Source organism: Pseudophryne corroboree, chromosome 2 (assembly GCF_028390025.1).
Source record: "Pseudophryne corroboree isolate aPseCor3 chromosome 2, aPseCor3.hap2, whole genome shotgun sequence".
In the NCBI taxonomy this organism is placed as follows: Eukaryota; Metazoa; Chordata; class Amphibia; order Anura; family Myobatrachidae; genus Pseudophryne; species Pseudophryne corroboree.
Genome location: NC_086445.1, coordinates 96,512,337 through 96,524,945, shown reverse-complemented (window position 1 = coordinate 96,524,945; position 12,609 = coordinate 96,512,337). Strand labels below are relative to the sequence as shown.

General features: G+C 48.1%; 1 protein-coding gene across 3 annotated transcripts in view; it reads right to left on the bottom strand.

Annotated features, from left to right (window-relative positions):
- The window catches only part of DYNC2H1 (dynein cytoplasmic 2 heavy chain 1), a 1,021,614-nt gene that overhangs the window by 856,490 nt on the left and 152,515 nt on the right, over nt 1–12,609 (bottom strand). For all 3 annotated transcript variants that reach the window (XM_063951545.1, XM_063951543.1, XM_063951544.1), the window contains exons 15-17: nt 12,224–12,322; nt 6,127–6,266; nt 5,813–6,041 (exon numbers count right to left, since the gene is read on the bottom strand). In XM_063951545.1, the coding sequence (XP_063807615.1) occupies nt 5,813–6,041; nt 6,127–6,266; nt 12,224–12,322 (468 nt within the window). The remainder of the gene's footprint in view (nt 1–5,812; nt 6,042–6,126; nt 6,267–12,223; nt 12,323–12,609) is intronic.

The window sequence follows — 12,609 nt, the reverse complement described above, 5'->3', positions numbered from 1 at the left end:
TCACTGGAGTACTCTTGGGACGTACCAAAGCTTCCCCCGTGGGCGGGAGAGCTGTTTGGCACTTGTAACACTAGGCGGCCAAAGCTAGATGCTGATGCCGCAAAAGTATCAAACTTGTAAAAGCGCACAAACGTGTGCACTGAAGACCATGTAGCCGCCCGGCAAAGCTGTGTCGCAGAAGCCCCACGACCAGCTGCCCATGAAGTTCCCACAGAACGTGTGGAATGAGCGGTTACTGACGTAGGCGGTTGTAACCTAGCATGAAGGTACGCCTGGCGTATGGTCAGTTTTATCCATCTGGATAAAGTTTGTTTAGATGCTGGCCAACCCATCTTGGCAGCATCATAGAGAACAAATAACGTATCCGTCTTACGAACTGAAGACGTTCGGGATACATAAACGCGTAATGCGCGAACCACATCCAGAGTTCCGGAATGTGCTGTCAACACAGGAACTACTATTGGTTGATTGATGTGAAAAGATGACACTACCTTTGGTAAGAAGGCGGGATTCGTCCGAAGTTCCGCTCTGTCATCATGAAACACCAAATACGGTGGCTTGCATGACAAGGCACCCAAATCCGAAACACGCCTTGCCGAAGCTAAGGCTAAGAGAAAAATTGTTTTCCAAGTGAGAAACTTTATATCCACTTGTTGTAAGGGTTCAAAATATGAAGACTGTAAGAACTCCAAAACCAGATTCAAGTCCCATGGCGCTGTAGGTGGAATGAATGGAGGCTGTACCCTGAGTACACCTTGCAGAAAAGTGCGTATAGACGGCAATAGAGCCAATCGTCTTTGAAAGTAAATTGACAAAGCAGATACCTGCACCTTTAGTGTAGATAAACGCAATCCTCCATCTAACCCTGTTTGTAGAAACAACAAAAGGCGGCATAACTTGAAAGCTGATGTCGGAAATTTCCGAGCTTCACACCAACCTATATAGGCACGCCATATTCTGTAATAATGAGCTGCCGTAACCGGCTTCCTAGCTCGTAACATGGTTGGTATAACTGAATCTGGCATGCCCTCTCTTTTTAAGAGGGCGGTCTCAACAGCCACCCCGTCAAACGCAGCCGCGCTAAATCGGGGTAAAGAAACGGACCCTGTTGTAACAGGTCTGGACGTATCGGGAGCGGCCACGGATCGTCTGCGAGTAATCCTCGAAGATCCGAGAACCAAGCTCTCCGAGGCCAATGCGGCGCCACTAGTATGACTGTGAGCGACTCTCTTTTGATCCGTTTTAGCACCAGAGGGAGCAGCGGAAACGGTGGAAACAGATACACAAGACTGTACGGCCACGCGACAGTGAGAGCATCCACCGCGACTGCCTTTGGATCTCTTGTTCTGGACACATACTGGAGCGTTTGATGATTGTGTCGAGATGCCATCAGGTCCACCTGAGGATAACCCCATCGCTGAACCAACATGTGAAACACTTCTGGATTTAATGACCATTCGCCTGGGTGAAAATCCCGACGACTGAGATAATCCGCTTCCCAGTTGTCCACTCCCGGAATGAACACGGCCGACAATATCACCTGGTGGCATTCCGCCCAATTGAGGATTCGAGCTACTTCCCGCATTGCCATGCGGCTTCTCGTTCCTCCTTGTTTGTTGATGTATGCGACCGCCGTCGCATTGTCCGATTGCACTTGGACAGGCTGAGAGCGAATCATGTGCACTGCTTGTCGTAGCGCATTGAAAATTGCGCGGAGTTCTAGAACATTTATCGACAGCAATTTCTCGTGATCCGCCCAGAGACCCTGGAGCTGACAATTTTGAATGACCGCTCCCCAACCTCTGAGACTGGCGTCCGTAGTTAGAATTATCCAATTGCAAACTCCGAACCGTCTTCCTGCGGTTAAATTGTGTTCCATGAGCCACCATAGCAGAGAAACTCTTGCTATTGGTGACAACCTCACTCTGTGGTGAATCTGCAGATGCGAGCCCGACCACTGGGCAAGCACGTTCAGCTGAAATGGACGAGAGTGAAATCTCCCGAACTGAAGCGCCTCGAAAGCTGCCACCATTGTGCCTAACAGGCGAATGCACAAGTGTACCGACACTGTGCGTGGTTTGAGTACTAATTGTACTAGATGGCGTAGCATTTGTACTTTTTGTTGTGGTAGGTAAATCCTTTGATTGACCGTATCGAGAATCATACCTAGGAACTGAAGGCGTTGAGACGGAATCAGATGTGATTTCTTGAAATTTACAATCCAACCGTGGTGAACCAGTACATTGTAAGTTAGCAGCGCATGTTGGGTAAGTATCTGTTGAGACGGAGCTTTGATGAGCAGATCGTCTAAATACGGAACTATTGTCACTCCCAGGGATCTGAGGTGAGCTATCATCACCGACATTACTTTGGTGAATACCCGAGGCGCTGATGACAGGCCAAACGGCAGAGCCTGAAACTGGTAATGGATCTGGCGTATTGCAAATCGTAAGAATTTCTGATGAGGCTGCCAAATTGGAATGTGTAAGTACGCATCCTTGAGGTCTAGCGCAATCAGAAATTCCTTGGTCTCTAACCCCGCAATCACCGAACGTAGAGACTCCATTTTGAATCTGTAGTAAGTTACGTACTGATTGAGGCCCTTTAAGTTCAATATTGGTCTGACTGAGCCATCCGGCTTCGGGACCACAAATAGACTTGAATAATAACCCTGACCCTGTTGGTGTACAGGGACTAGAATCAACACTGCCGAATCCAGTAAGGACTGAATGGCAATTTGCAAAACTGTCCTCTTGTCGTCCGACAGAGGCAAGCCTGTCTTGAAAAACCGCAGAGGCGGCAGACAGTCGAACTCTATTTTGTAACCTTTTAACACTAAATTGCGAATCCAGCCCTCCGCGGATGTGCGGAACCACGCCCCCTGGAACGTCTGAAGGCGTGCTCCCACAATTGGAGAACCGAGATGGGCTGGTAACCCGTCATGCCACTGGCTTGTCGGTAACCTTAGCGTCTTGGCGAGTTGTGTTGGTTTGATGGAAACCACGTCCTCGACCACGTCTAGCAGGCGTGGCTGATCCTCTGCCACGTCCTCGAAAGGGCTGAGGTCTAAAGGATCTGAACGAAGGTCCAGCGTACCTTCTTCTTGGCGCAGGTGGAGGCAATGGTAAGAACACAGACTTACCTCCCGTAGCCTCCTTAATCCATGCGTCCAATTCTGGCCCAAACAACTTCTTGCCATCGTAAGGCAACGCCTCTATACTTCGTTTGACCTCTGCCTCCGCCTGATAAGTACGCAGGTAGAGTGCTCTTCGTGCCGTAACTAGCGAAGATGAAATACGAGAAGTGAGCTGACAGACGTCAGTGGACGCTGTACAGAGATACTCTACAGCCTCAATCATTTGATTTACCTGAATTATCTGGTTTTCGTCCTGTAAAACAGATTTGAGTTCTGTAAGCCATATTATGAGCGCCTTAGTTACCCAAATGCCAACCAATCCAGGTCTTAGCATCACACCTGCTGCTACATACATGCTTTTTAGCATAGTTTCTATCTTGCGATCTGAAGGATCTTTAAGCGTAGTAGCTGCTGGCACTGGTATGGTTAATTTCTTGGTAAGCTTTGACACTGAAGAATCAACTATTGGTGGATTCTCCCATGTACACGTTACCGAGTCTGGAAAAGGATAACTAGACTTAAATCTGCGAGGTATAGAAAACCGTTTATCTGGATTCTGTCTTGTTTCTACTAACATCTGATTTAGAGAATCCGACACAGGAAAACTTACTGGCGTCTTCCGTCGTTTAGTAAATACGACCTGATCATTGGTGAGAGGCTGTTCAGCTTCAGGAAACCTTAGCGACTGCCGTACCGCTCTGATGAGATCATCAATGCCGGAACTGTTAACATCCTCGCCATCTGACTCCACTTCGCCCTCCTCCCCCTCATCGTGTTCCGTGAGGTCTGGGATGGAATCGTCAGAATGCAACATAGCAGACACTGGAAAATCATAAGACATATGAAAATTATCCCGTTTGCCCAAAATGGATTTGGACCGTACGCAAGGTTGAGACGCCTCCGGTAGTTCTGGCGGTCTCACCCTAGACTCAGATCTTAACGTTTCTCGTTCCAGACGAGCCGCGGTCATTTCTGTCTGAAATCTCTCCAGTACATTTACTAACATACCCCACGGAGGGTCCGGTGAGGAAATTGGATGTAAAACAGGAGGAGAAATGGTATTCTGAACGGAATCCACAAAACATACTTTACATGTGGCAGATCCTTTGCAAATATGCTTTTTAGTTTTTGCTGGTGCCTTACTCATTATGGCGACAGACAATACAATACACAAAAAACAGACACTTGCACGACTCAGTAAAATAGCAGTAAGGTGTCTCTGTATATAAATCTGGCCAAGTGTAGTACACGTGGCCAGTACTATGAAATTTGATCCCAAATTCCCACTAACACCCCTGTGCCTCCGGTGGTGTAGAGATGTAAGACAGGAATCTTCTGGAATCACAGAGGAAGACACAGGAAGCATGTTAAAAATGGCTGCCATGTTATACTTATACATATAATCACAGTGCTGTTACATTCACTGATTATACTGTAACATTCCTCTGCTGCTTATTATTATTGTCCCCCATGTAAAGGCTGCCTGCTCTTTTAGCTTATTACCGCGGCAGCGCAGCGTGTGGGCCCCCAGCGGGTATCGTAGAGCGCTATGTGCCTCGTGTTTCCCAGCGGTGGGCTCCTGTATAATAGCGTCAGCTAATCAAGTTAGCGCTGCGGCGGGCGGCGGCCTGTCGATCAGCGGTGCCTGCACGGAGCCTGAGCGGGGAGATCTGCGGTGCCTGCACGGAGGTCTGTGGCCGAACGTGCGGGCGCCTGAGCGGGGAGAGCCGCGGTGCCTGCACGGAGGTCTGTGGCCGAACGTGCGGGCGCCTGAGCCGCCTGAGAGGGGAGAGCTAGCGCGTCATCAAACACTATGTCCCCACACGTCGGGGCGGCAGCGGGAGCTGACCGCCCCGTTTCACATACCTTACTCCTGCAGACGTGCGGAGGCTCCGACGGGGCTTTTCAGTAAGCGCCGGCCAGCCAGTGCAGGAGGATGTGAGGGCTGTGAGGGAGCTCTTTCAGAGAGGCCCGACACGCCCGTGCTGCTATCAGCAGCTGCACTATCCCTGACCCTGCCTTTTGGAAGGGGGAAAGGGATGTGTACAAATAGTAGAAAAATTAAAAATAAAAATAAAAGTTTCTTCAACAAAACCGTGACTTCAGGTATTAAGCTGCTACCACGTTCAGCACAGAAAAAACACTGGGTAGTGACCAGGGATATGGAGGGGTGGAGTGTTACTAATTTAAATATTCAGTGCTGTTTCCTACGGAAGCCCGTCCATATCCCAAGAGTACTCCAGTGACCCCTAGTGGATGAAAAAGAAATATATACAAGTGTAACCTCATTGTAGACAACTATGGGCCAAATGTAATCAGGTGCGGGATTCTGATTCTGCTATTTATTCACAATGTACATAAGTAATATTTCAGCCTCACACAATGGAGGACGATTTCCAACCTGCCGTTTTCTAGTAACTGTGGCTGCGCTCTAGTACGGCGGCTCAGGTCACAAATCGCCACTGTCCCGAGACAATTTTGCAACCACAGCAGAGAAACCCTTGACACTGCTGCTTATACTTCGCTGTGTCATACACGTGATGCTACTGGCTCCAAATAGACAGAAAGTCAAGTAACAGCGGCCTAATTGCTGCCAGTCCTGGAAATGTATGGTACGTGTGCGCTGCGTGTACAGCTGTTTATACCAGGAATAACCCATTGAAATGCAGAGCGCACCTTGAATTGATCCTTGGCAGCGGATAACCTTCTGAACAAATCCTCTGCTTTACTGAACACGGTGATGAAGCCGTTTGCATTCCTCTCAGGCATCACGGAGAAGATGGGCTCTTCCCCAGGCTGGCTCAGCCCTCTGAACTGGTGCGGAATAGAAATAAACCTTTTCATATCCCTGTAATACTTGGCCCGGATTTCTTCATAGGGAGGTTTAAACTGTAATCTTCCCTGCCTGTAGGAAAGAATTGCCATCAGTGATTACTATCAGCGTCATCTGCTATTTCTGCATCTAGAACGGTAAATAACAAGCCTCTTACTTAAAGGTTAGATCAATGGCGATTTCTGGGAGATTTTCATTTAGTGCCTCTAGGCCCATCTGATACTGATGCTCGAGAGCCTTGTATAGCTGATGATCCCAGTGCTGGCGCCAGGCCTTCATGTCACTCGGCCGTATGCCCTGAAATCCCAAATAAACGCATACAGTCAGCACTAAAACTATATGACAAGCTGATCACATGCAAACACAACATGGCAGACAGAACAACTGGAAAGGATAATATGAAAAACTAATATTGGGCCTGACTCAGATGTGGAGGGAGAACCGATTATTGGTACTTTGCTCATGCGCAGGATCCGTTCTGCGACACAGGACGGCAGTAGAGCGTCAGTGATTGACAGTCTGCTGCCGTTTGGAGGGCAGGGAGGGGGCGGTGATGGCCCCCATTTCTTAAAACGGAGGCGTTGTCACTGCTGCTGCGGGGGAGGGAAGAGGCCAGGATCCCCATCAGAGGACAGAGATTTCCTGGCCTCCTGGTAGCTACTGCAGCGGGTGGCTTGTGCGACACCACGGGTTAGTACCATTGCTGCTGCTTCTGTGTGAGCGTGACGCCCCTACTGCTGTACATTAGTACTATTGCTGCTGCTTCTATGTGAGCGTGACGCCCCTACTGCTGTACATTAGTACTATTGCTGCTGCTTCTATGTGAGCGTGACGCCCCTACTGCTGTACATTAGTACCATTGCTGCTGCTTCTATGTGAGCGTGACGCCCCTACTGCTGTACATTAGTACTATTGCTGCTGCTTCTATGTGAGCGTGACGCCCCTACTGCTGTACATTAGTACTATTGCTGCTGCTTCTATGTGAGCGTGACGCCCCTACTGCTGTATATTAGTACTATTGCTGCTGCTTCTATATGAGCGTGACGCCCCTACTGCTGTACATTAGTACCATTGCTGCTGCTTCTGTGTGAGCGTGACGCCCCTACTGCTGTACATTAGTACTATTGCTGCTGCTTCTATGTGAGCGTGACGCCCCTACTGCTGTACATTAGTACTATTGCTGCTGCTTCTATGTGAGCGTGACGCCCCTACTGCTGTACATTAGTACCATTGCTGCTGCTTCTGTGTGAGCGTGACGCCCCTACTGCTGTACATTAGTACTATTGCTGCTGCTTCTATGTGAGCGTGACGCCCCTACTGCTGTACATTAGTACTATTGCTGCTGCTTCTATGTGAGCGTGACGCCCCTACTGCTGTACATTAGTACTATTGCTGCTGCTTCTATGTGAGCGTGACGCCCCTACTGCTGTATATTAGTACTATTGCTGCTGCTTCTATATGAGCGTGACGCCCCTACTGCTGTACATTAGTACTATTGCTGCTGCTTCTATGTGAGCGTGACGCCCCTACTGCTGTACATTAGTACTATTGCTGCTGCTTCTATGTGAGCGTGACGCCCCTACTGCTGTACATTAGTACTATTGCTGCTGCTTCTATGTGAGCGTGACGCCCCTACTGCTGTACATTAGTACTATTGCTGCTGCTTCTATGTGAGCGTGACGCCCTTACTGCTGTACATTAGTACTATTGCTGCTGCTTCTATGTGAGCGTGACGCCCCTACTGCTGTACATTAGTACTATTGCTGCTGCTTCTATGTGAGCGTGACGCCCCTACTGCTGTACATTAGTACTATTGCTGCTGCTTCTATGTGAGCGTGACGCCCCTACTGCTGTACATTAGTACCATTGCTGCTGCTTCTGTGTGAGCGTGACGCCCCTACTGCTGTACATTAGTACTATTGCTGCTGCTTCTATGTGAGCGTGACGCCCCTACTGCTGTACATTAGTACCATTGCTGCTGCTTCTGTGTGAGCGTGACGCCCCTACTGCTGTACATTAGTACTATTGCTGCTGCTTCTATGTGAGCGTGACGCCCCTACTGCTGTACATTAGTACTATTGCTGCTGCTTCTATGTGAGCGTGACGCCCCTACTGCTGTACATTAGTACTATTGCTGCTGCTTCTATGTGAGCGTGACGCCCCTACTGCTGTACATTAGTACTATTGCTGCTGCTTCTATGTGAGCGTGACGCCCCTACTGCTGTACATTAGTACTATTGCTGCTGCTTCTATGTGAGCGTGACGCCCCTACTGCTGTACATTAGTACTATTGCTGCTGCTTCTATGTGAGCGTGACGCCCTTACTGCTGTACATTAGTACTATTGCTGCTGCTTCTATGTGAGCGTGACGCCCCTACTGCTGTACATTAGTACCATTGCTGCTGCTTCTATGTGAGCGTGACGCCCCTACTGCTGTACATTAGTACTATTGCTGCTGCTTCTATGTGAGCGTGACGCCCCTACTGCTGTACATTAGTACCATTGCTGCTGCTTCTGTGTGAGCGTGACGCCCCTACTGCTGTACATTAGTACTATTGCTGCTGCTTCTATGTGAGCGTGACGCCCCTACTGCTGTACATTAGTACCATTGCTGCTGCTTCTGTGTGAGCGTGACGCCCCTACTGCTGTACATTAGTACTATTGCTGCTGCTTCTATGTGAGCGTGACGCCCCTACTGCTGTACATTAGTACTATTGCTGCTGCTTCTATGTGAGCGTGACGCCCCTACTGCTGTACATTAGTACTATTGCTGCTGCTTCTATGTGAGCGTGACGCCCCTACTGCTGTACATTAGTACTATTGCTGCTGCTTCTATGTGAGCGTGACGCCCCTACTGCTGTACATTAGTACTATTGCTGCTGCTTCTATGTGAGCGTGACGCCCCTACTGCTGTACATTAGTACTATTGCTGCTGCTTCTATGTGAGCGTGACGCCCCTACTGCTGTATATTAGTACTATTGCTGCTGCTTCTATGTGAGCGTGACGCCCCTACTGCTGTACATTAGTACTATTGCTGCTGCTTCTATGTGAGCGTGACGCCCCTACTGCTGTACATTAGTACTATTGCTGCTGCTTCTATGTGAGCGTGACGCCCCTACTGCTGTATATTAGTACTATTGCTGCTGCTTCTATGTGAGCGAGACGCCCCTACTGCTGTATATTAGTACTATTGCTGCTGCTTCTATGTAATCAGCAGTGAAAGCAACTTCAACCACTGAATCAGGCCAAATGTTAGTTAATAAAAGAAAAGAGAATATCCTGTGCAAACACCTACAAAATCCATTTGTTAGTGGCGCCTCATTCTACAAATGTGTCCACATACGGATGTGTCCACTCACATCTAGCCTCCCCGCACGTTAATCAGCCGCTCTAGTCACGCCATGCCGTGGTGTGACTCAGTAGCGCCAAACATCTTTACATGCAACATTTTCCATAAAAAATTATGCAAATAGGACGCACAAGCAGACTCTGCTGATTAAACGGATATGCGGCATGCGTATATTCTGTGTGCATCTGTGGCTGTATCAGCATGCGAAATGCTATGCTAGTGTTTTACTAGAAAACACTGTAACATAGCAATTCACATGCCAATACAGCCACAAACGCACACAGAATATACGCATGCCGTATATCAGATTAATCAGCAGAGTCTGCCTGTGCGTCCTATTTACATACAGTAGTTGCACAGGAGCTGTCAGCTTACTCATGCCAGGCATCTGGAGTTACATGGTGTATTGAGGCAAGACGTATGAGGACACATCTGTACACTTATCCTGAAATCTCACCAAACAGACTTCATGACTTAGCTGTTCCGTGCAACTGATCCTAAGTACTTAGGGAGGTATTCAGTAAGGATTGCAGACTTTGCTAAAAAGCAGAATCTGCAATCCTTTCTATCGCATGCTGGGGGTCGCCCATCACAGGGCATGGCCGCACAATATGCAATTGTGGACGACCCCCTACAGCCACAGCAAGGCTGCATATGCAGGCGGACCTTCGCCTTTTTTTCCATCGGAACGGCTGCGTGTGAAGTCACGCAGCCTGGCCAAAACCACCGAGAACCCGCCCCCATTTTCCCTACGCTGCGAGCACCTCTACCTGTCAATCAGGTAGAGGCATTCGCAGTCAATGCGATCGCATGGAACAATATCAGCGAGTAAAGACGCAGAATTCCATAAAACTATGTAATCTAGGTAAACTGGCAAAAGACAGATCCTACAGTACGTGTCTGTCCTTAGTGAATTAATACACAAAATTCAGGAAAAGTATGAACTCCAGGTAAAAAAAAAGCTAACAGTGTAATAAGGACCAGATACTGATTTGTACGGTGTTAGCAATGCAGTAGTAGTGCTAAAATGTGCTAATGCAGCAGGTGACGCCTTCTGCATACATGTGTGATCCGATGCTAGGTCTGAGGGCACAGCATTGGATCACTTGCGCGAACATCGGCCATCTGAGTAACCTGAGGGTTTCTCCAGATGACCGGGCATCATGCTGCCAGGGCAAGGAATACTGCATCGGGAGACACAGATCCTGGCAAAGGCATGCATACAAATTGGGAGACACGCTGCCGTTTTGTAAAACGCTGCCTGGCGCCGCCCCCACCACACCTCTAAATGGGTTGGGTATGCTTGACCACCACTGGGGATCCCGGCGGTCAGCATACAGACCGCGGGATCCGGGCGGCGGAATGCCGGCGGGGCGGGGAAGGGGCGAGCGCAACAAGCCCCTTGCAGGCTTGCTATGCTCGCCACGCTGCGGGCTCGGTGGTGAGCTGCGCTCGCCACAGGTTCTATTCCCACTCTATGGGTGTTGTGGACACCCATGAGTGGGAATAGTCCCTGTTAGTCAGCATGCCGACTGTCGGGATTTCGGGGGTGCGGGATGTAGCCGTCGGTAATGTGACCGGCGGTCAGATAACTAAATCCCCAACAAATGACTGCAGCCTGTCAAAGAGCTGTGGCTTTGGGGCGCTCAGTGCGACGACGCAGAACCCATTCTGCACATATATGGCATAGAGTAGCAGATTAATCATAATGATGCGCCCTGCAAGTAGTCACTGTGTCCTGAGAATAATTACTGCACTTGGGCTTTTTAGTTTCTCCACAGTTTGTCCCCATTTCTAGGATTCTTTGACACATTTAAGGGAGTACTGTATCCTCCGTAATAATCTGGGTATCCTCTGGGAATCATCAATATCACTGTTGGTGATTTACGACACGGTTGTATAATTCTCATTAAGATGTGCTAAGCATTGAAAAGTGGAGAGTGATAAACTACCAGCCAACAAGCTCCTGACTGTCAGTTTTCAAACACAGCCTGTGACATGTCAATGGAGCGGATTGCCTGGTACTTTATCTCTCTCCACTTAATTATTTTGTAAGGCTTAGTACATCTGGCCCTAAGTCGCTTTTAAAATACTGAATATTTTCAGTTTTGGTGAAATGGTTTTATCTACAACTTTATATATAACTTTGAAGTATAGCCCTAGTAAACGTCAGCAGTAAGACCAAAACTTCAATAACACCCCCCCCCCACACACACACACACACACACACACACACACACCACTGTGTCATGCTGGGCATAAAAATATATTCATTATTCAATCATCCCACCAAAGAATAATAATAATAATAAGATATGACCCAACGCTTGGTAGAATTACATATTATTAGACCCCCCTGGTTATCTGTAGGTCTTTTGTTTTACTTATGATGTTTATAACCCTTTATCGGATCTTCTTTTTCTCGTATTGGGCCTGACTCAGATGTGAATGAAGTTCTGATATTTATGTTGTTGCGCAATTATTAGAAGACTGCGCATGCGTGAAGTTCCCCCTGCAAGGCAGCCCTCCTGATTGACTGAGTGATTGACAGGAAGACCAGGGAGGTGATGGGGGGGGGAGCGGTCTTCAAAATGCAGATGCAGCTGGGCCATTTTGGGGGGGGGGGGGGGGGATTTGAGGCGCCTATGCTCCCATGCAGTGGGTGGACCTGCTTGTAGAATCAGACGGTGTATGCAGCTGGGTTCCTATCTGCGACGATTGCAGGAGGCATCTTTACGCTTTTTGGGGGTGAGTGCTTTTGTACACAGATGCGGTTGAAAATTGGTCCATGCCTGAAACAGGCCCATAGTCATTACCAAAGGCAGTCCGTCAGTTCTGATTGTGTTACAGTGGTGCAAGACATATTTGTTACTTCTATCTACAAGATTCCATTATGCCTGATACCTGATATTCAAGACTGGAAAACACACTGCGCATCTCCACAAGACCATCTTTCCATCGCTGTTGTTGACGGAGCAAATCGATGTTCATGAAAGAAACGACCTGTTAAAATAATTTTTTAATCATTATTTTCAAATAACTAGAATTGGTCAGTAAAAGAAATGGTTAACAGTAAATTCTCCCAGCTGCCCGAGAGCCTGTGCCGGTTTGTGAGCTGAAGCAATACTCACCAGAATGCAGACTATCAACTGAGCAGAATAAAAGGAAAGTTGCTGCATTTCTTAGGAATATTACTTCAGTTAATTTTATACAGAGAAGAAAGAAAAACCCTTTTCTGGCGCACTCGTTAGAAGAAAACAGTTGAAATTGAGAGAATAAAATGTAACGTT